The sequence below is a fragment of the Bemisia tabaci genome, chromosome 10 (genome assembly GCF_918797505.1).
Source record: "Bemisia tabaci chromosome 10, PGI_BMITA_v3".
NCBI classification, from domain to species: Eukaryota; Metazoa; Arthropoda; class Insecta; order Hemiptera; family Aleyrodidae; genus Bemisia; species Bemisia tabaci.
The window spans coordinates 41,756,548-41,781,182 of record NC_092802.1 but is presented as its reverse complement, the minus strand read 5'-3'; the positions used below and the strand labels follow the sequence as shown (position 1 = coordinate 41,781,182).

Here is a 24,635-nt window from a genome sequence, read left to right as displayed (position 1 = left end):
GCCGTACACTTTACCGCTATTCCTTCTCATATGTATTTTTAATTCAGTCTGTGTAACAAACGAGTCAGCGCAAAAAGTGCAGCTGAACGGCCTTCCACCACTATCACTGCAGCTCTGGTCTCCTGGTGTGACGCTGGACTGCGCAGAGCTAGAATTGTTTTCGCTGTTTACTGCGAAAACTTGCGTTGGTATATTTTTCTCCCTGTGATCATTATACAACGGCATTTGACGAGGGGCAAAGCCGAGTGGAAGCGAGCTGTTTCTTTGATTCATACTGACTCACACGCTCTGTCACTGCTACGTAAATCAACATGAAATCCATGATTTTGTCTTTGCCCTGCAGGAAAATGAATTTGACGGGCGTGCCTAAAATAATTCGCGTCGTTTCTTACCGACGCTAAATTTTCCTGATTGATGTTAATATTGAACGGTATTTGACGAGGTTCAAAGTGATACGTATTTGAAGGTGTAGGGGGGATTTCTATTTGATCATTGCGTCCGTTTTGATACACGAAGCCCTGAGATCCCGGGAAGGAGTGGCGTATCAGCTGTGGTTGGGGCTGGTTGTTCAGTCCGTGTAACAAACGAGTCAGCGCAAAAAGCTGGGGCTGAACATGACCTCTAAAAGGGAAAGTATCCTGTGTTCCTGTCCTAGAAATCGAGCAAGAGGCAGGAACGTTGAAAGTTTGAGCTTTATCAAGTCGGGGAACGTTGTATGGGAAAGCCACCTCCGGGTTAGCGTGGATGTCACGCGTTTTCATTTGATGTGGATTTGAAAAGAATTCCTCTTCATAATTGCTGGCAGGTTGAATGGTCATTCTGGATGTGTTGGCGCCTCCAACTTCACGCGGGTTAACGTGAAGGTTGCGCGTTTCCGTTTGATGCCAATGCGGAAAGTGTTCCTGTTCATAACTGCTGGCAGGTTGGAAGGTCATTCTGGATGTGTTAGCGCCTCCAACTTCACGCGGGTTAACGTGAAGGGTACGCGTTTCCGTTTGATGCCAATACGGAAAGTGTTCCTGTTCATAACTGCCGGCAGGTTGGAAGGTCATTCTGGATGTGTTAGCGCCTCCAACTTCACGCGGGTTAACGTGAAGGTTACGCGTTTCCGTTTGATGCCAATACGGAAAGTGTTCCTGTTCATGAGTGTCGGCAGGTTGGATGGTCATTCTGGATGTGGTGGCGTCTCCATCTTCAAACGATGGTACAGCGCCATGGGGTTGGGTCGAGGAGCTCCTCATCAAAGGATGGAGATTGTTCCCTTTTTCAACCCTCTCTGAATCCAAGGACTGCGAAGGTATCTCGTTCTTGATTTCGATACAAGTGTGTAAGGTATTGAGCAGATCATCTCCAACAAATTCTTCTTTTTCTCCTTTCTTTATTTTAGGTACCAAATTGAAAATGACATTTGTGGGGAGATTTTCTTTCACGTCATGTTCATTGGGTGACAAAGGACCGTCCTCGCGTTTTACAACCTTCATCAGGGTAGAGTCGGCTGATTGGATTGAAGAAAAGGGCTTTTGTTCGATAATTTCGGAATGCTTCAGCGGAACTCCCAAATTTTCACTAGCATAGAGCACTTCATTTTTTATTTTGACTCCATCCTCGACAACCCTGTGAGGCTCGCTGACAGAGCATCTCCTAGGCTTGTCCATCTTTCAAATCACGTTAACACCCGGACATTTAAGTACCTGCAAACAAAAATACGATTACACATTAAAGTCGAGTCTAGGAAAAATAAATAAAATATAAGGCATGTTATAAAAATCTGAAAATCAAAGTCAGCGAACATTGTCAAGCAATGTGTGGAGGTAATAGCAATATATATGGGTTTGGGTTGGTAGCCGAGTGCTAGACATGTAAAAAATGTTTACAAAACACACTTACATTTTATTAATAAAGTACCGAAGTTTTTCGAGGCGGACGCCTCATCGTCAGGGTAACATCAAAATTAATATCACAAAGGCCGCTGCCATACTTTAAATTTCAACTAGGAACAAGTGATAACAAGCTATTAGATCATCTACTATATCTTAGACACCTTGTAAGTCTTAGCTGAAGCGCAGTTAAGCGCATTCATGACTGCAAAAATGTTAACGGAAATCGAAAAGGCCAGCGTGCATGGACGCTATTTCCATTTAAATCTTCCGTCACATTCTTACGGCGCAATGATACAATTATTTGAACTCTCCGGAATGCGTGAGGTATCACGCCGCATTTGAAGGCGTTTTCAAATCAGCCGAGTTCCGATACCCGGATTATCGTTTTGCATAGTTCATACTTTTTAGTTATATTCCGTACCACTCGTTTATTTTCAATCCTCGTAGAAAAATCACCCATTTGCTAAATACAATTCTAGCTGGAGCGCACTTCAGCTATGCATTCACCAGCGCAAAAATGTCAAAGGAAATCGACACGCCCAGCGGAGTCCGCTTAATTCAGATTTTCAAAATATGACCCAGGTTTTTTTATATTACGTGGTAAAGTTTCGAATTCTCCCATTTAAACAATGTGAATTTTTATTTTTTGTCATAGTTTGTTTGAGCGTTCTACTGGGCCGATTTCCATAATTTTTGCGGTTATCGACAGATGATAGTCTTTAGATGAGCTCGCTGCAATCAGATTTTAGAAATATGACCCAGATTTTTTTATAATAGAGTATATCTGGGAGCTTGGAAAGGGGGCAAAATTTGAAATTCCCGCCATTAAAAAAAGACGGGAATTTCAAATTTTGCGGTAAATTGAAGTAAGCGGGAAATGTTGAATCTTGGTGTGTTAGAGTAAGGTACGTGAATCGAAGGTGTGCTCCTTTACTACAGACTATCCAAAAGTAACGAAACGCTCCGTTCCGTTCGTTCCGTTTCGTTTCAGTCTCAGCGTGAAGTTTGAAAGAAATGCCGATTTTTTCATTCGATTCTTATTGGTCCAATCGCTCCCGGCCAAAGAGAAACTGGACAAATGAGACAAATCTCTTCATTCTTTTTGGTCGTTCTTTTGCCAAAGCAAGCCTAAGAGAGGGCGAAGCGCCCTCTGGGGGTTGAGCTGCGTAGCGGCCAGGGGGCATAGCCCCCTAGTATTCTATTATCCTGTTACTTGCGGTATTTTCTTATCAATTTCAGAGATTCCTACTGTTCCTCTGAAATGAATATTTGGATTGCATTTTGCAAGGAGGAACTACGATTTCTGTCTCATACATTAAAGCACCTGCTTAGGAAAAACGCCGTATGAAAATTCGAATTGCATATTCCCTCTCAGAAAGTATTAATTTTTGAAGAAAAATATGAATATTTTTCCTTGATATTTTTAGAAATTTCCGATCAAATTAAGATCACAATTCACTGAAAACTCGGAGGAAGAAATATTTAGAAATATTCCCGAAAATTCGTGATTTGTTAAAGGCTATTTGGCAACGTTTAAGGCATATACAGCGTTCTTCCTTAGCACGGCAGAGGACGCCCAAAGTTAGAGGGGGCGGTAGAGACTTTTGAATCACCTTGTACTTACATATACGATTGCAAATCTAATCTCGACGTCATAAAAATGGCGCAGTTTTTTCTTTGTCCTGCAAAATCGTCAGTTTGCAGATCGGTGGTATTGATCCTCAGCTATCCATATAGGTTCGGTGGTAGTTGTTAAAAAAAAATTATTAAATAATGTAAGCACACTATTTTAAATGTGTTTAAATAGCAGAAAGCCAGTGTTGGCAACTTGTGGGAATCGCTCATTGCCTCTTAGGGATGGATCGTGTCTTCGAGATTGTCTGATTGTGTAATGAAATGTGGATATTTTATGCGGCTTGAAATGGGAGAGAAGTGTCGATTTCTCAGTACTATCGGGCAACACTGTTTGCCGGGTTTTGCGATAAAATATGGATACTTTATTTACGGTTAGATGCGGGAAAAAGTAAATTTTTCACTACAATCCGTCGACGAAGATCGCTAAGTTTTGCGACAAAATGTAGATATTTTACATTGGTGTAAAGGGGGAGGGGGAATGCTCATTTTCCAGGAACAACTGACAACATTGGTAGCCAAGTTTTGCGTTTTTGATATTCTACATTGGTTTCAATGGGTTAAAAGGCTGCTTTTCAGAACTATCTGGCAGTGATGCCTAACTCCTTAGTGAAGTTCAACCAACGCGATTGAATGAAAAAATCAAAAACAAAAACAAAAACAAAAAACAAAACCCCTTTTTTCCCGGGACTTCTTGATCGAGAGGGAGGCTTCCAAAAATAAAACATGGAATAATGATGAACTTGTGATTTCATAATGATTAAATGTATTTCAAAATGCAATAAATATAACAATTCATCCAAGTGTGAAACAATGGATTTGGCAAATTCTAAAAATAAATTCTAAAAGTCATGAAACCAACAAATAACGAACAGTAAACAAAAAATATAAAAAAACTTTCACATTTGGGCTTATTTAAAACCAATCTTTTCTACAGCGTGATCCAAAATTCCCATACCATGTATGTAACCCCTGGGGTTCTTGCCCCTTTTTAGGACTCTCTTCATGGACTTTTTTTTTTGGGGGGGGGGGGGGGTTGCCAAAAGTAATTTCCTTTTATCTAGGGACACTCACAAAAATCAAAGTCTCTATCTTGGAACGGTTCAAAGTTACAGGAGTGACGCCTGGTGATGGCGAGGCGGCTCTTTTGAATCGCCCTGTATAGTGATTAAAACCTGCAATATTTTTAACTGTAGAATCAAAGATTTGCTCGGTTAGAGAGAACAGAAAAGATTTAGAATAATAAACTATGGTTGATAATAACAAGAAGGTGTCAAAAGAGTTTTTGAAACGATTGCACGAAAACAAATGTACACGTACATACATATTGATACGTACACATGGTCATGGTCTCTATTTTTAAGTTTTATTTTTTATTCACACAGTTTTGGTAACTTATCGATCGCAATTTTTTCCCGGGTTTAGTCAGGAAGGGTGATGTCTTAGATGTGCTGGTTGAGGAACGTTGCATGTTTCTGGCACTAAAAAGAAATTCACGCGGACGCGGAAGAGAATATTTTATTAATTTCGCTCGTAGAAGAATGAAAGTTTGACGAATTTCCACTGCAACTGCAGATAGGATCTTGTGCTTATTGTGAAAATGCTCGGACTCATATACTGAACTATCATTATTCAATTGACTTTCTTAGGTTTTGATCAATTTTACATATTTTCTACTCTATGCTTAGTGAAGCCCCTGAACAATTTGTGTATCAAATAGCGATCATCAAATTGGTTAATCCAGAGTTGTGTGTTTGAAGGAAGGAAAGATCCTGCGCATGCCTTTTCCCCCATACTAGCTGAAGTGTATTTCATGCATGACAATTTACTAATGTACAAACGAAGTTAATTTTTGTACCAGAAGCCTTGGCTACCGAGATGCATGTTGATGGCCGAAGTGCAAAACCATGAATCTCCAATATGGTGTTTTAAAATATCCGCTCCTAGTTAATTTTTTTGAAGCATAAAATGCAATATCATCACTTGATATTTTATACTAAACATTCCGCAAACATAGAAGACAAATCTAGGAAGGTTTCAAGACATTACATTTACTAGATTACCAAGAAAAAATCAAATATGACGGGAAGTCCGCTACGTTACAATCGGAGATACGTGGCTTTGCACTTAAGCCATTGATGTATTTCCACTTTGGTTTGATCAAGCTCGTTTTCTGCTTAAAGCTGTTTTTCCCCTGATTTTCAGGTGCTCATATCCAAAAGAGAAACCTATGTTTGCTCTCATTTCCCCAGGAATTTTTTGGGGAAAATTATGCAATTCAGAAAATCGATTTTTAATCGATTCTTTGCCGCGTTTTCTAATTTTAAATTTCAAAGCGTTCCTGATATTCACATTATCTTGTCAATCAAAGCTTCATGATGATGATTTAAAGAATCAAACATTTAAAAAGGGTAATAATGGCGGGTTAAGTGCAACAAAGATTAACCTTAATAACAAATAGGTACTTAAAATTGCTTAAATATTCGAAAACGTAATGGTCTCTAAGCGGTAGAAGAAGAGAGCCCCAGTTTCCGGCATAGATTTCCTAGAATTTTTCGGCTCCTGATGAACCCCGTCCAGTCTCGGTCCTAGCCACCATGGCTCGAATAATGCTTCTCCAGCAGCGATTCTTTCCAGAAGCCAACGGAGCAAACGTCGCACTTGAACGGCTCCATGCCGACGTGGATCTTAATGTGCCTTCGGAGATTGGCCTTGAGCACGAACGTTTCACAACAAAAGTCGCAAGCGAACGACGATTTCCCACTGTGCACGGCCGCGTGCATCTCCAGGTGGCACACCCTGCTGAAGGAGGCGGAGCAGCGGTCGCACTGATGTTCCTTCTTCTCCGCATGCACCCTCATGTGCCCCCGCAGGTTCGTCTTCTCCGAGAAGGCGGCCGAGCACTGATGGCAGACGAACGGCCTCCTGCCCGTGGTGTGAATGCGCATGTGCTGCGTTAGACTCCAGCGCCTCCCGAAGGCGGCGGAGCACTCCTGGCAACGGAACGGCTTCTCCCCGGTGTGGCTGAGCAAGTGTCGCTCGAGAGTATGCTTGATGCTGAAGGAGGCGGAACAGTGCCCGCAGCTGAAAGGCTTCTTGCCACTGTGCAAACGGATGTGGGACTGGAGGTTGCTGCTCCGGTTGAAGGAGGCGGAGCACTGGTCGCAACGGTAGGGTTTCTCGCCGGTATGTATCCTTGCGTGGTACACCAGATCGCCTTTCCTCTTAAAAGAGGCGGGACAGGAGGTACAGAAGAAGGGTTTCTCGTTGTTGTGCGTCTCGGAGTGTCTCTTCAGAAGGGACTCGTTCTTAAAGGACGCGTAGCATAAGTCACAACTGTAGGGTTTGCGAGAATTCATTGTTTTCGTGTCTTTCATGTTGGAACTGCGGGGGTTTTGGTCACGAGGAGACTTGGTGTTGCAACTGTGGTTTTGATCATGATTTGATGGTGGATCATGATTGGTGTTGCAACTGTGTGGTTTTTGGTCATGATGCGAGTTTTTGTCCAAGCCGCTCGGTTGTTGGCCATGATGAACTTTCATGTGCTTTCTCAAGTTCACCTTCCGATTGATTGTAAAGGAGCAATCGTTGCACGTGAAAAGCTTCCCGTTAGTGTGGAGCGCCTGGTGATACTTCAAGATGTCCGCTCGGTTGAAAGAGGAGGAGCACTGGTTGCAGGTGAAGGGGTTCTCTCCGCGATGAGTTTGCATGTGTCTCGTCAGTGAAGCACCTTGGCTGAACGCGTACGGGCAAAGCTTGCAGCGGTGAGGTTTTTCGCCGGTATGAGTGAGGGAGTGCCTGTTGAGGTGCCCTCGTTGTCTGAAGGTGGCCGGGCATTCGTTGCAGACGAAAAGCCGTTCGGAGGTGTGCGTCAGGATATGCCGGTTCAAGTCAGCCTGTCGTTTAAAGGTAACGGGGCAGTACCTGCAGATGAAAGGCAACTTGCAATAAGTACAAGAGCAGGGGAAATTGTTCGTATGGGCTCCCCCACGCTTCCGGATTTTATCCGGGAAAAGATCCACCAGAGTCACGTAAAGTAGCTTTCGATGGTTGATGTAATTTGTTCTTGACTGTGTTTCCTGCTTGATGATGGGCAAATCAATCACATCCTGAATGGCATCACTTACGGTATCAGGAAGTATGCACTCAGATGTAATTTCTGAGTGATCTGGTGTAATATCATTATTCTGCGCTTTACTGTTGTCCGAATCATAAGTGATAATATCTCTCTCCGGGAAGCTTTTAAACTCGAACGAAAACGACAAGGGCTCGTCTTTGATATCGTTGTGACTGTGTAATGAATCGACCCGCACGGTATCGATTGGGTGATCGATATATTCCTCCTTCACCTGGAGGACCGGGAGAGTAATTTCCGATTCTGCTCCTAGAGAGTTCTCGTCCCGGTCACTCAAATCAGGCTTAAGCTGTACCATGTTTTCAGCAATATGAGGATTATTTTGTTGCTCTGGTGCTACGGTTCGCTCATTCAGTGAAAAATGCCTATCTTCGCTAAATAAAGCTTCCGTCGTGTGAACCGCATGGTTAGAGACATGAAAATTTCTTTGTAGCTCAGCTCCTAAAGTATATTCACCATGCAATGAATGACCATTATTATCAGTATGCTGCAACACGTGGTTTTCAACGAGAGTTTTTTCGTGCTGTTCTGATAGTGAGGCACAGTAATCATGTAACGCATTACCCTCCTTCGCTTTCTGGAGGCTGCAACACAAGGTCAGTCACATAAGAAGTATTTTGCTGCTCTTCTACTGAAACAGATTCATCGAGAGACGAGTGACCATCCTCATCTTTTGGAAGTTGCGACACCAGGTCAGCAATATGTGGCTCTACCACCCCAGCTTTCTCGTCAAATGAAAATTCGTCAGCCTCACTTTTGAAGAAAGGCAAATTCCCCGACTTTTCCCCCAATTTCCTGACTTGATGAAGTTGCCAGGCGATTCCCGGACAGTCATCAGGTTCATCCTGCGAGGATGCGCTTGGTTCGTCCGATCCGATAAACTCTTGTTTAATCAATACCTCGGTATCGTCAGGATCGAATCCATCCACACCATTTTCCGGCGGCATCATTTTATTTGCGGTCGCGAGTGATACCTCGACGACGATGATGAGGTGCCTTCAACAAAAGTTCATCGTCTAAGATTACAAGACATTTACGCCCAAGAAAGTAATCGGCACCTGCGAACAGAAAAACAAAAGAAGTTAAACTCGTGTGAGTGCGAGGTGCATTTTAATAGTCAAACAATGGATAAAAATAAAAATTATTTAAGCCAAAGATGGATCGCGTTAAGCAGAAAGGAACCAAGTCACGTTAGCGGATGCCAAATTGAACTGGGCTATTTAATATTTTTACATGAAAGTTGTGGGGATTTTTATGCAACTTTCAGTGCATTGTCTGCAAAGTACGAAGCAAATTCCTTGAAATTCTTAATGGAATCCGCACAAACGTTCTCTTGTAAAAAATTAAATTGCCCGGTTAAATTTGGCGATTGCTAATGTGGCTTAGTTCCTTCTGCTAAACAGGGTCCATATTTCATTCCTGCTCAAATCCAAAAACAAATTCTACACAGCATGATAAAGGTACAGGAAAGAAAGGGACGAGTCACATCAGTTATTTTCCTACCTGCGATTACCATTAATTAGGCCTGGTTTCAGGTCAATTAAACAAGTCCGGAAAACCGGGTGAACCGGGAATCTCTAGGAAATTGAATGAGGTCTGGGAAAGGGGGTAAAAGTAGGAGAATTTTACGGAAATTAAAAAAAAAAAAAATAGACGTTGCTCATCAGTCATCATTCGGCAAGAGGTGGCGTTGAGCTCCAATATAACTTTTGCCTCCCTCGATTGCATTGCTTAAACTGTGAGCGCGGAGTCTCTAAAATAAATTGTCTCTGCCGGCAAGAGACTGGAGTTCATCCTTGTTCTCGAATACGCGACGCAACCATTGTTGCCAGATATTACTGAAAAATCAGCACTTTTTCATTCAAGTCCGTGTGATATAGAAAATATTTTACCGCATAATCTGGCAACTTTGCGCAACACGGTGGTGGCGGCGCGGCAGGTCAAGTGTCAACGCTCCCCACAGCTTCAACGCGAGTGACATGTTGCACCAGACGGAATCTGATTAGGATCCGCCCAAGGTGAAAACTGCCGAGCTAAGGAAGAACGCCGTAGGAGCCTCTAGACGTTGCCGCATTTCATTTGAAAAATCTTGAATTTTCAGGAAACCTTGTGAATACTTTCCTCCCAGTTCTTTGGAGAAAGTCCGCTATTTGATCGAAAGTGTCCGAAAATTTCAAGAACAAAATTCATTACGTTTCCGAAACATAAATACTTTCTGGAAAGAGATTTGACAACATTCGAATGTTCATACGGCGTTTTTCTTTAGCACGGCAGGAAAGCTTTCGGACATCGCGCCGCGCGTCGAATTCCGAATTCGACCCGGGATGCTCTTATGAGATCAATCGGATGTCATTCGGATAGTTACGTGGAGACACGGAGACAATACGGGGCATTGTTGCCATATTATGCTGAAAATTCAACACACTCCTCATTTAACTAGATGTAAACTCTCCGCGTTTATCTACACGACATGGCAACCTTAATACAGGGTGTCCCCAAGTTGAACGCAAATATTTTCAAATCGATATTTAGGATCAAAAAAAGACTTTTTTATTCCTGGTGTAACGATTTCCCAGAAAATCCCCCTACTTCAGAGTGGCAGGCCCTCCCCAATAGCCCTCTTTAAAATATAATTTTTGCTTTTTCTCCTGTAAAAAATTAGCAACACGAAAGGTTTATTCGTTCCTTGCAAAGCACACGTCTGCGGGATCTATCGAGAGATGACGTTATAAAGGGAAAAAAATACACGAGGTAAAACTTTTTCATGAATAGATGTGCAGATAAAACACACAGCCTCCATGACCGAGTAATAAAAAAAGCTTTTTTGCATTTAAAAATTTGCGTAAACTTTTCCGCGAAACTGCGAGCGCGTGTTTTTCTAGTTGGATGACGCTAGCCGGTTTTTAATGGATACATCGGATGATTCATCACCGATTCATCGAGTAAAGCGAGCAGCCCCTTCACTTTTCGGACACTGTTGCCGGGTTAACGGGAAATTTTCCGATCAATACACGAAAAACAGAAAATTCAGCCGAGGATTGCACACGGGGACACGTTTCTTTAGATTTGATCATTTTCTCACTTTTTCGAGTTTTTAACGATGTGATAGTCTGTTCATCTGCTAACATTCTCAGGACTAGCGGACTGACAATTGAAATTGATAGACAAAACATTCTGATACATGTCACTTAACCGGAATTTCGCACAGACCACGATTCTCACATCAGAAATTAATGAAATCAACTCTTAACAAAGATATTGACGTTTTTATACAACATTGCTGACAGGAAATTTGAATTTGCCGGAAACAAAACACGCAATACTCTAAGTGAGTCAAATCGCGCTCTACAACAGTTTTGGTGAGCCTGTTAATCGAGCAATGTTTCCTCTCCTTCAGCTGTTTAGAGTGTTAACAACAAGCACCGGCTGAGCTGAAGTACCGAGATTGAGGTTGCCACATTTTCAAACCGCAGAGACTGTTGCGGCAACGTTCAGTGCGCGATTTGACTCACGCATACCATTGTGTTTTCATGAGCGGAAGGTTTGAATTCACGCATCAAGAAACATTAAATATCTTGGTTGAGAGTTGATTTCAGTGATTTTAGATGCGCGAATCGTGTTTTGCGGGAAATTTTGATGAAGAGACGTTTATCAGAACTCTTAACTTGATACATTGTCTAGCGGTCCGTTCGATTTAAAACATCTAGAAATTCCAAGAAAAATGCATGGTACAACTGTTTCCGCAAATAAACTTTCTATCACAAGAAATTTGACAACGATCAAATGTTCATAAGGCGTTGTTCTTTAGTGCTTCAGAACCAGCATGCTACCGACCGTGCCAAGGAAAAACGCCTTAAGAGCCTCTGGACGTTGCCAGATTTTCTGCAATAATAACAGAATTTATCGGGAAAATGTTGAATATTTTTCTTCCAAATTTATAGACGACTTTCTTTGCATTTGGATCGCCTTACGCAGAGGGGTACCAAGCCATGTCAGCTTTTGCCAAATTTAACGTGGCGAGTTAATTTTTCACAAGAAAACGGATGAGCGGATTTTGCGTGCAAATTTCGGTGAATTTTATGCGTAGTGCGAGGCAAAATCCTCAACATTTTCAATGGAATCCGCACAAACTTCTCTTGTTGAAAATCAAATTGCCCAGTTCAATTTGGCAACAACGGATGTGACTTGGTTCCTTTCTGCTAAACGCGGTCCATTTGATCTAAAATATCTAAAAAATTCAGGAAAAATATGTATAACTTTCCTCAAGAATAAGTGTTTTATCCGGGGAAATCTGGCAAATCTCGAAAGTTCATACGGCGTTTTTCCTTAGCACGGCAGCATGAGTATCGCGGACACGGTGGAACAACTTTACGAGCTCTCGTTTTGAAATCATCAGCTGAATGCGCGTGTAAATAAATGAGCTCTTAGAATTTCCCAGAAGAAAAAAATTGATTTTTTCCTCGTCTTCATCCTCCTCTTTGCGCGAAAAAGATCCGGATTTGTATGATTTTTTCCTTATCTTCATCGTTCTCCTTGAGCGAAAAAGATCCGGATTTGAATAGGCTGTCCTATTTAATCCACCGAACCAAATCCAAAAAACGTCTTATTTAGACAAGCAGCATCCACTTTCATGCATGTATTTTTAAATCGTCCAAGAACTAACGCTTCTAAGAACAGACGGGAAGGGCTGGCTGGAGACAGGACGTGCTCTGCGATAAATCGATTGATGTCCCATTTGAACCTACGGAAAAGGATCGATGAACTGGGTGTTCGCGACGAACACCTTAATAATAGATTCTTTACCATAGCCTCAAATGGGGAATGGACCACTGGACAAGGTACGACTACGAATTTCAGTATTCTGATTCATGTTTCATATCAAAATTTTACGTAGAACACGATGCGCACAACGAAAATTACTGAAATCAACTCCTTCCGAAGATATTTAATGATTCTTGATGCGTGAATTTAAACCATTCGCTCATGAAAACTCAATGCTCTGCGTGATTCACATCGCTGCGCTGAGTTCACAGTCTCCTGCGATACAAAAATCTGGCAACCTCAATCTTGACGCTTTGGCTCAGCTATAGCAAATTGCTGATAGTTTGAACAACACATGGTGGGAAATGAACATTGCTCGATTGAGAAGCTTGCTGAAACCGTTGCAGTGCGCGATTTGACTCACGTAGAGCTTTGAGTTTCTCGAGAGCGGGCAGTTCAAATTCCTCGTAACCAATGTGAAATAAAAACGTTAATATCTTCGTTGGGAGTTGGTTTCAGTAATTTTCGTTGAGTGAATCGTGTTCTACGTGAAGTTCTGGTTGAGAATCATGTATCAGATCGCTTAAATTCGTACCTTGTCTAGTGGTCCATTATCGATCGTCGATCATTCACGCCTCGACATTGGAGGAAGAGCGCTGCGGGGCGATTATTGAAACTGATAGACAAAGCGATAGACAAAGATGACATAGGAAGTATAAAGCAATTCTATTGGTTGAAATGGGTGGTTCTCATCGACTAAGGGGGAAAATGATAGACTAACTGTCGGGTTTCTCGTGGGTTGCCGTTACTTAGTCGATTACCTACCTTCTTTGTCCATTGCAACAACCCGTTTCCACCAATAGGATCCCTCCAAATCCCTTTTGTCGTCTTTGTCTATCGCTTTATCTATCAGTTTCAGTAATCGGTCCGCAGTTGATGGATTCAGTAAGCCAGGGCATTATCGATCATGTAACGTTGATTACCAGGCGCAGGTTTAGCGCGAAATTGTTGGGATTTTAATCAGATGTGGAAAGTTTATATAAGGCATGGTTAGGCTGCGAATTTAAAATTTAAATATGGGCAATGCGCAGCAGTTTAGAAAGTCATTTAACGACTTGCATAAAATGTGTAGTGCTTTAATTCGTTCTATCTGAAAGAGTAATTTTTGAGGGCAAAAACACGGCTCGTAAACAAAAGCCGATTACAGGACCGACCATAGACGAAGCGATTCTTCGGTGTGAGAAGCTGATCAAAACTTAGTCTCTCTCAAGTTAATTTTACTGGGTTTTTTTCCAATTTAACGAAGAGGCATTGGGCATTGTCCGCCAAAAGTAAAATGAATGAATTGGTGATAAGGTTAGCACGTGCACTTCGGATTGTGCCATAGCAGCTAAAATTATTCGTAGCTACGTAAGTTGGAAATATGCAAAGAGAGGTAGGTAATTACCGGTAGAACTTGAGTAAAATAAGCGGAAAAAACCACGCCAAAGTAATTATCATTATAATTAATTACTTTATTTGCGGGTCTTCTAACCCCTTTGGCCTTTAAAAGGTTCGGAAGTAATTACGGACAGAAAATCACCAACCAGAATTGCAAAATTAACAGCTTATGAAGAAAAAAACTAGAAGAAAGAAAGCAAAAAGTAGCCCAAGAAATTATCAATGTAGGTAATTAATAGCTTCGTCCACATCGTCAACGGTTTTCAACTATTACGATTTTGTAAGGTCCAGGCAGAAAATGTGCTAAGTCGCACAATTTTGCCAGAGGCAGCAATAAAAGAGATTGATAAGCATTCAACCATCGTTTCAAATAATTTTAATTCAAGAGCAATGTAAAGATAGATTACATTGTGAATGGGTATCGAGGTTAATTAAAACCGATAACTTAAGTTGCAACGTTGAGAGTTTTGTGTCCAGCTGCGGTGTCTAGAATTCTCAACTTTCTTCACTTTCTGATTATTCTTTTTTTATTGTATTCTATGATTTCCAGGGGAAAATTTCCCGATGGATACCCGAAATTTCCCGTCATTTTCCTGTTGATTCTACAGGGATGGGGACAGATTTTTCTGCAAAATTCGGGGAGAAAATTAACTTTTCCATTTTTGTGTGATTTTTTGATGCCGTATATGTCAACGCAAAAAACTAACTAGGTATTAACATAATTGGATAGAAATTCCTTGAATTTTCCGACAGTTCGCTGATTTTTTTCTTCTTATTTTTTATTTTCCCTGATTCCACGATAAAAATTTTCGAATTCTTTAGCTTTTATTGACCTATGGACACCAGAGGCGGATCCAGCAATTTTGCAACACCGGATTTCTTCCATTTAAACCTATGCTAAATAATCGATTCTTGTCGAAGCACCTGGCCCCTTCAAGAATCGATACATTTCCGTAGATTTAAATGGAGGAAATCCGGTGTTGCCAGATTGCTAGATCCGCCAATGGTGGGCACATAACCTCTTCTGAGGGACACACGAACCCTAATGTAAGTATGAACTTCTCATGATACCTGCTGATAGGAAAATTATCGCACGTCATGTGAGTTTCTCGACGTCAAAAATACGCAACTTCGTACGTGATTAAACCGGGCAAAAAATTAGAGTTAACATACAATAAAAAAAAACTTGACAAAGGAAAAGTGGACGAAAAAATCTTTAGGCGATAATTTTTTTCAGACGAGGAAAACTGCATTGTCGCCTTGATTACGCATTGTCTTCTTTCAAAAATTCACGGTTCGTTGACAGTTGCGTCTTCAGAGGCCTGACGGCATTTTCGAGCGACGTGACGCATTCTGGCTGCACGAGGAAACATTTTCGGTTGTAGTTACCGGGACAGAATATAGGAAACCTCCCTTTCTTCCGCATGACGTGTACGCGAGAAGAAACAAACCAAAAACGAAGATAATTCAAGATTAAAATTTTCTTTTGCGTTTCCTCAGGCACCATGCGGGAGCTAACGTCCCCTTCACCACATCATTATTTTTCATTATCATGATTATAATTTTTACTTTCTCGCTATCCTAGGGTAGAGGAAGTATTGTCATTCTGCAAGGGGGGGGGGGGGAGTTGAAATTTCATCATTTCTAGACGTTTTAAGGTCCCAGGAGTCAAATAACCATACTTGAAAAAATGTGTGTCCGTCCGTCAGGCGTCCCCCAAATCTGCCTGCAGCGATATCTTAGAATCTATCTGTTCGATTTTTTCTTTTTTTCCTTCTATTTTTCGGAAAAATTTTATTTTTATTTTTTATTTTTTTTAATTTATTTATTCTTTTGCTTTTTGCACATTTGGCTTCACAAAAACGTCATTATTTACATACAATTCGTCTTAAGGTAATTATTCATTCATTGACATTCAAAAAATTCATTGATTGAGTAAAGGCATGTTGCTATTAAATGTCTTGTGGTCAGCTTACAGAATGTTGGTTTATATATGCTTTCCTGTATAATATTTGGCAATCTATTAAAGAATTTCCATGCCAATCTTCAACTATTTAATCCTCAACTATCTTCGCTTTTGGTATGTTTCTTCTTGCCTACACGTCATGCGGAAGAAAGGGCTGTCTCCTATATTCTGTTCCCGTAACTACAACCGAAAATGTTTCCTCGTGCAGCCAGAATGCGTCAAGTTATTATATGATTACATATAATTTTTTTTTTTTTTTTTATTTATTTTCTTTCCATCTCACAAGACTTCTCCCGGTAATTAAGAACCCGAGACGAGTTGAGGACTAGAGCTTTGCTCTTGGGCCCTTCTCTTTTCCTGACCATTAAAATTGTTGAGGATAAAAAAAATCTAAGAAATTGAAAAGAGAAATCAGAAAAACAAGCGGGAAAGCTCTAATACGTAGGCATTAGGGAAAACGCTCAGCTGTATGCTGCATTTCGATGGTACGGTAACGCAAAAGCTGTCATACGAAGGCGAATTTTAACAGGTTCAGAAAAAGTCATCACCGGCGGAAAAAAATTTGGATGAAAGAACTCAATATCTCGACTTTCAGACATAATAATAAAATAACTTTAAACTTCCCAGGAGAGAAAACTTTGGGAATGTTATTTACTTCGTCCGCTAATTTATATTTAAAAACGTTACATTCTGAGAATATCGTCGGCCATGTTTTGTTGAGTTGGTAAGCCATTAAATCGCTTGAACGCTGTCCTATACAGGGTGTCCCAAAAGTCCGTACCCCCCCCCCCCCCCCCCCTTATTAACTTTTGAACGGTTAGAGATAGAAAAACCGATCGCAATTTCTTGCCCACGGTTGATGTAAAAGTTCCATTTTTTACATAAACACGATTGTAGAGTTTCTAGTCAAATTTTCGCTTTTTCCTTTGCATGTACCCGGATGAAACATCGGTAAAAATTTTTCAGCTGAAAACTCTCGTCAGTTTTTGAATGAAAGTATAATTTGTGCGTGAAACATTAGCGAGGAGGAGTTGGATTGCATTTGGCAAAAAGGAATCACTAGCATTACAATGTTGCTAAGATTGTGCAACTTCTTTTGTCTTGGAGGAAAAACCCGATTATCCCTTAATAGTTTCTATTTTACTCGCTAAAAACTGTAAATTTAAGACAAAAATTACCATCTAAATTTCAGAGTTTTTCACAATTTACGCAATTTTATTGCAAAGGATGAAGTTGCACAATCTTAGCATCATTGCAATGCTAGTGGTTCTTTTTTGCAAAATGCAATCCAGTTGCAATCATGCTAAGGGCGAAATAAAATACGTATATGGTGTTCAGTAATCAAAAATATGAACTTATGCAGCTTGCCAGCTTTCTGTGATATTTTTCTTCTTCTTTTCTATAACTCGGTTACTTGTAAATCAAATGCAAGGTTTGGCGGCAGAGTCAGCTGATTTCCAAAGAACGTATCACCGTGGGTTACCTCTCAACCGAAAAGTTCGGTTACTCGGACCGAAGTTTCGAAGTTCTTCGTGTACGGCGCATTCAAACCGGGTGGCGTCGATCGAAACCGGTTCGACGGTTCGCCGCACAGTGCACCGATCAATCTGGAAAGGTCAAGCGTGATGCCGGAATCACACGCTGAATTTGGCAGCTGAATATGGAAGTCAACAGTCATCGGCTGAAATTTCGCGAATTCGGGTAATTTTCATCCAAATGTGTATCAAATCTAATAAAATAGTTCAGAAAAATCCGATGGTTGTTCAGCCTCGTTGCTGAATTTCGCGCGACACGCGCAAAATTGTTGCCAGTTTGCGACAGCGGGCCGATTATTGAAATTGATAAACAAAGCTATAGACACAGGAGACAAAAGAGATATGGAGAGATCCTATTGGTGGAAGCGGGTGGTTGCAATGGACAATGGAGGTAGCTAATATACTAACTAACGGCACCCCCGAGAGACTCGACAGTAAGTCTATCATTTTCTCCCTTTGTACAGGGTTATTCAAAAGTCACGCACCACTGGCCATAACTTTAGTTCTAGTTATGATATCAACTTGCGGATTAAGACGTTTTTCCTCAAATCGAGGGGGAAACTTTTTAAGGTATTTTTCAGTTTTTGATCCCCTCGGAGAAAGGGGGCGGGGGCGACTCAAAAATTTCAAATGGCCACCCCCTTCATGGCCAGTGGTGCGTAACCTTTGAGTAACCCTGTATATAAGACCGACCCATTTCAACCAATAGGATCGCTCCATACTCCCTATCTCTTCTTTGTCTATAACTTTGTCTATAAATTTCAATAATCGGCCTGCAGGCCCATTTATACGTTTATTTCATATTTTAAAGGGTGCGATCTAGGGAGCACTCCACGAGCCACGAGCGAGGAAAGTACAAGCTTTCAAAATTTCCACGTCACGCTCGATCCCTCCCGTTGACTTTTTCCACTGTGCGACGGGTCGGTCGTTAAACGGCAGCTGGTTTTGGCCCCGACCACGGCTCACGATCAGCCCCGTCGAGCGAGAACGACGTAACCACAACGATAAACTTACGGGTATAAGTGGTTTTCCGTCGAAACGATAGCACTGCCGGGAGCCACTCAACTGCACAAGATGGGATCAAGATCGAACCCCCCCCCCTCCCTCCCTCCACACTACAGGGCACGCGTACCCGTTCGTTATTGCCGGCCGGTGCGGGGCCTGGCGCCGGACACAGAGCTGCAAATTTCTTCTTCTTCTTCTTCTTCTTTTTTAAGTTTTATTCACGATTTCGCCTACTGCAAAGGTGTTAAGAATTTTACAATTTAATTTATATTAAAGCTAAGGAGTAATAACTGGTGGGTTGATTACAACCCTATTGAGGATGAGGACTCTGGGACAGGGTCCAGATTACAAAATTAGTAGCTCCAGGTGTCCCAGGCCAGGCCGAGGTAAACAGAGGCAAAGATCCAAAATTTTATGATGAAAAAAAAAATTGGAAAAATACTGGAAAAAATGGAGAAAAAATTAATTTCGCGAGGAGTGGTTTTAGTAGGGGTCGAGCTCTTACCTGACCCTAAATTTCGGTAGCTTTAGCGAATTTAGCTAATATCGATGGCAGTGGCGTGGCGTGCTTTGCGATATATCGATTGATCTGCCATTTACACTTATGGAAAAGAATCGATTAACAGGGTGTCCGCGACGAACACCTTAGTAATAGACTCTTTACCATAGCTTCAAATGGAGAAATATCGATACTCGATGGCCAAAGTGGAAAAGCACGTATCTCTATTGCGAATGCGATGTTCCAAAATTTCAAAAGTTCGGAAATTTTGAAATATCGCATTCGTATATTATATTTGTATGTTATTATTACTATTTGTATATTATTTTTTCGAAGTTGAGAAAGCCAACTTCGAATGAATTTCAAGCTATTCATACTTGAGCTTGAGATGGATACTTGGTACAATTACCAATTCAGCTTCCGCACGTCAATTTCAACTCTACGTTGAGTTATGAATATTTTTCATTGAAATTTCTAGATTATTTACATCACGTTACAGATCAAATTCTCCAAAAATTTCGACACAAAATTTTAATTATTTCTCTTGAAAGTCGGTGATTTATCGCAGGAAGTTTTGCACGTCTGACGGCTCATGCGGCGTTCTTCCTTTAGCGCAGCGGAGCGGCGCACAGTGGATCGAGTCAAATAGAGAGGTCGGACATGAAATTTTTGACTAAAACTGCAATTTTTTATGTCTATTTCGTCACATTTAAGACTTTCAGGGGTGCTTCTTGAAGAAAATTTCAGGAGAAAACCAATGGAACCACTTTTAGAACTTCAAAGTCTTGTGTAAACGGAGTTATAAGCGTTTAAAGTTTCCAAATTTTGTCCGACTTCTGCTATTGACTCGATCCACTGTGCGGCGTCGCGTCGGGACGTTGTCCGTCGTAGCGCACCGTGGGTCGAATCAATGACAGAGCTCAGACAAAATATGGAAACTTTGAGAGCTTACATCTCCGTCATTGCAAAACGAACAATTGGACGTAATCCTATCAAACAGATTTGTGTGCAGGTGAGAAATGTGAGGTGTGCTCGTTAGTTCTCTGGCCGTAAAAGTGAATGAACATAATAAATATAAATAAGAAATAATAAACAAAAATAAAATAAAGTAAAATTTTGGGTCCGAACTTTTTGAGAGGCATGCTACACTGAGCGGCGTCCCTGGACCGCTCGCGCCCGACCCGCGCTCCGACTTTTGCGCGGTGAACGCCCGTGAACCCGCGCCGCGACGCCGCGCCGCACAACGACGCCACAGCCTCGTCATGGCGCGACATCGTGCGGAGAGGGCGTCGGAGGCTATGGATTCGATCGACACATTTCCATCGAAAAATAAAAGCACTGAAACGATCGACACTAAGCCGATCGACAAAATTCGATCGATTCACGGGTTTATCAATGGCAGGGTTGCCACCATTTTTTCATCTTGAAATTCCCTGACTTTCCCTGACAATTTTTGCTTCTCCTTCACTCCAGAATCGTGTAATTCCCTAACTTCAACGAACTGAATGTTTAGAATGTCCGCCAGATAGGAAACCTGCGTAACACGCATGGACCGATTTTTAAAGGCCGGAGGAGGATAGGAGCCCAAGTATACAGGGTCGGATTTACTTACTTGCCGCCCATGGGCCGCCTGTATTTTGCCGCCCCCTTCTCATTCGTTTTGAAACATCACTAGAAGCCATCAAGTAAACGTGCCGGAGGGGGAGAGGCGTATAAGACGCGTTTACTCATGTTGGTCACATTTTTTGCGAAAGCCCTGTCAACACTACTAGCAAAAGTTCACGGCACTTGGCGCGAAAGTTAAGTTCCGTAAACCTATCTCTGTATGGACAAGGCACTCCATTTATACGAAATGAACCAAAAAATTATGAGGGAACAAACATAAATGTGGTTTAATAATTTTAACTTCTACCGCCGCGCCGCGCTGACCGCAATGTATTTGGCTTAATGCGTGAAGTATTCCTACAATCTTACATGCACTATGCGTTTCGGGCCGACCGATGCTGCACGCACTGTGTTTGACGCAATGCGTGAAGTATTCATGCAGTCTTGTAGGCGCTATGCGTTTCACGCTGCCCGCTGCTGACCGCAGCGACCGCACTGTCTTTGGCGCAATGCAAGAAGTATTCATGCAGTCTTGTAGGCGCTAATATGAGTTACATGCCGACCACCGCGCCGAGGGTTTCTCCTTTTCATCTCACGTTCTCGTCATCATTGCTCTCTGCGCCGCGCCGTTCCAAGCCAAATTCCGTGTCCGGTTTCTCTCTTAGTCTTAACTCGACTAATTAAAGGTGCTGTCTATTGTATCACAGAAGGACGACAAAATTAGAGATATACTCTCAGGAAATGAGAGATTTTGTCACCTTTTCTCGTTCGTAATTTTTTTGTCTGAATCTGATTTTTCTTCATGGCTACATTTAAAAAAATTGCAAAATTTGCCGCCATGGGCCGCGGCCCATGTGGCCACCCCCTTAATCCGGCACTGCAAGTATACCTAACCTGCATCTCCATTTCCGTCACGTTTTGCCCATACGAATTAAATATGAAGATTTCCACCTTTGTAAATTTGAATTATTTGTAGAAGCGCCTTCAAAGTTCCTATTTTTTGAGTAGAGAAGACCTTGTGCGGTGCGATTATGATGCCATCTTTTCATTGCTATTACTTTGTTCAACGATATTCGGCAAAATTTGGGCGGTGTTTAACATGGGTTTAGATGGCAGCTTGCGGTGTGAGCCCAGATGAACCTAACCTGAATCAATGTCAAAGTGTTACGCAGTATTTGCACTAATCAGCCATTCTAGACGTTTAGTTCGTTGCCTGACTTTTCTTGACTTTCTAACAAATTTTATACAATATTTCCTTCGTTTGATCCAAGGAATTCACTTGAAATTGAAGGAAACACGGCAACATCTGAAGATCCACACCGCGTTTTTCTTTAGCACGGCAGACAGAGGGAGGGTAAGAGGGTACAAGCTGGACAAGGCGATACCAAAAACAGTGGCGTGGCGTGCTTTGCGATTTATCAATTAATCTGTCATTTAAAACTATGGAAAAGGATCGATGAACAGGGTGTCGCTTAGTAATCGATTCTTTACCATAGGTTTAAATGGTATAAAAATCGATACATCGCAATTCACGCCACGCCACTGACCAAAAACCTCACATCATATATGAGCCGACTTGTCCTCACTCTCCCTTTATAGAGACTCAATGTGCTCCTGGGGTGAGGTTGTTTTTCCTGTGCACGCGTTTAAGTCTCTGGACTGGAAGTGATTCCCGCAGTGTGGTCAGTCCATCCCATGTCTAAAAACGACTGAAATCGACGGAGACATACATTTCATACCTTCGTTATGGACAGTACTTGTGATAATTCGGTCTAATAGCTAGTGTTGCCGCTTCACTAAAATTTAATTCCCAGGAATACCTGGTAATATTTTAGACTAGAAACAATGTTAGATTTTATTTTTTTTCCTTCTTTTTGTGATTGGGCCACTTGTACTGCACTGCCACTGCTGACTGACCACTTCTTCAATCATAAAAATACTCGAAGAAACTGGAACTGCGACTTTACGGTTAATTTTTTCGTCCGTGCGACAGCGAAAAAAATTCTAACAGCCGCACGCGATCTCAATTTCGTTCAAAACTACACGCACCAGTCTGCAGAGAAATCTTGATTTCAGCTTCACAAAAAAGTAAAATAAAAAAATAAAAAGTAGCGAAGTTATCCAGACGAACGATCCAGAAACGAGCGGTGATTTCGCCAAATTATGCAAGCGAAAATGACTCGGCGTCATTATCGGCTCGGCTTCAGGCCTGGAAAAAAACAACGCGGAAAACGAGTTTACTATTCTGCCGTGCTTAGGAAAAACACCGTATGAGCCTCCAGACGTTGCCAAACTTCTTCTGATTAAATACAAATTTCCAAAGGAACTTGTGGTCATTTTGCTCCAAATTTTCGAAGAATTTATCTCACAATTTAATCTACAGCATCTGAAAATTTTAATGAAAAAGATTCATAATTTCCTCAAAAATGAATGTTCTCGTAAACGGAAATTTGGCAACATTCGGATGTTAATACGGCGTTTTTTCTCAGCACAGCAGTATTCTCACGAAGCTGTCATAAAGTCTTGCGTGGTATCCAGTCACGGTACCGCTCATCGAAAGATATAAATATCAAATGATAAAAATTGAAAATGAACTTCGAAAAAGGAGGGTTTGTTCATTCGGTCAGTGATTTCATGTGCAGATTGCATACTCAGCGCCCGATATGAATGGATATGGATATTTTTTGCCTGGTGAAATTTTGTTAAATACCTATTGTACAATAATTTCTTTATTATAGGAGCATGTGAGATCAAAATCACTTCAATAAATCGATTGGCAAAACTGGCTTTCCTAGAGTACTTTTTCAGTACCTCCAATTGACGAAATTCAGCAAATTTCAAAAATTTGAATTATCCGCTCAGATTGCGACAAAAATGACAAAAAAAATGAAAAAATTCCGGACCTTCTTGCGGAATTCCGCACTTTTTCAGTACTTCCGGACCGACCTTAGAAAATCAGTACTATTTCCGAACTTTCCGGAAATTCTGGACTTGTAGACACCCTGAAAAATAAAAGCTTCCACCATGGTCATGATACTAAGGGGAGGGTCTCTAGTCTCTTGTCTCTGGTCCATACTTTCCCTATAAAGGTACTCTAGTTTTGGGAATGACTGACCTACATGGATAAATCTTTGCCTCGACTTGGGGAGAGTGATAGGGGGGTAGGAGCGTTGGGATCGGGTCGTCGGTCGGCGGGCGAAGGTGGAGCAGATCGCGATCGGCAGGACGGCCGCGGGAGCGAGGGCCCGGCCGGCCGGCCGGCGGGGCGGCCGCGGCTGCGGAGGAGCGGGCGGTACTCGGTTGAGGTTGCGTGGCCTGGTAACCCGCAAAGCGTCCGCGGAAAAAGAGCGGAGTAGGCCAGCCGGCCAACCAACGCTTCACCACCAGTACCACCGCTGCCCGCTGCCCGCCGCCCACCGCCCGACGCCCCAAAATCCAGCCCGACAGCCAACAGCCAACACCTCCGCTGCCAAGCGCCGAGTCCGTCGCAGGTCGCGTGCCGCCATACTCGCGACCTCAGGAAAACTGCCGTATGAGCCTCCAGACGGCTGACAATCTTTTCCGCACAAAGGAGATCTGTGGTAGTTTTCCGATTATCGGTGCCGTACAAAATAATTATCTGTGGTATGTGGCAACGTCGAGAAAAATATGAGGCATATTTGAATCAGTGAGAACGAAAACACACCAACTCGGTAACTCGAAAATGCTCTTTTTTTACTAAGGACAGATAATTTTCATAAAGGTCATTGAAGTTACGGTACCTGTTCCAACGTGGACATTTAAAGTGTGAATTTTAAGTGAAAATTTGGGAAAAGAAGCGCTCAAGTATGAGTAATCAATAGACAAAGTTTGAAGATATTCCGGGGGGGGGGGGGCGAAAAAAGCCATTTTTGCATCAAGCTCTTTCATGGAATATTTCACAGCCTCGTAAAATTGAATGAAATATTTCGGAGCCTCGTGAAATTTGATGAAATATTTCACTGAAATTCCCAATCTTACATTTCTTTATTACGTCTCATGGAAACCTGCCGTTGTCTACCGTTCCGTCGGCTAATGAGCTCGGAGAAGGAGGGACGACGCGACGCGACGCGACAAAAATGAGACGGTCCCTCGCGATGCCGAAGGGTAATTATTCCGTGCTAAGGAAAAACGCCGTATGAACATTCGAGAGTTGCCA

General features: G+C 42.0%; 1 protein-coding gene across 3 annotated transcripts in view; it reads right to left on the bottom strand.

The window, feature by feature from the left end:
* Positions 1–5,777: 5,777 nt before the first annotated feature.
* LOC109031941 (uncharacterized) overlaps positions 5,778–24,635 on the bottom strand; it is a 73,411-nt gene continuing 54,553 nt past the window's right edge. For all 3 annotated transcript variants that reach the window (XM_072305262.1, XM_072305261.1, XM_019043802.2), the window contains one exon: positions 5,778–8,705. In XM_072305262.1, the coding sequence (XP_072161363.1) occupies positions 6,101–7,945 (1,845 nt within the window). In that variant the 5' untranslated portion in view covers positions 7,946–8,705 and the 3' untranslated portion in view covers positions 5,778–6,100. The remainder of the gene's footprint in view (positions 8,706–24,635) is intronic.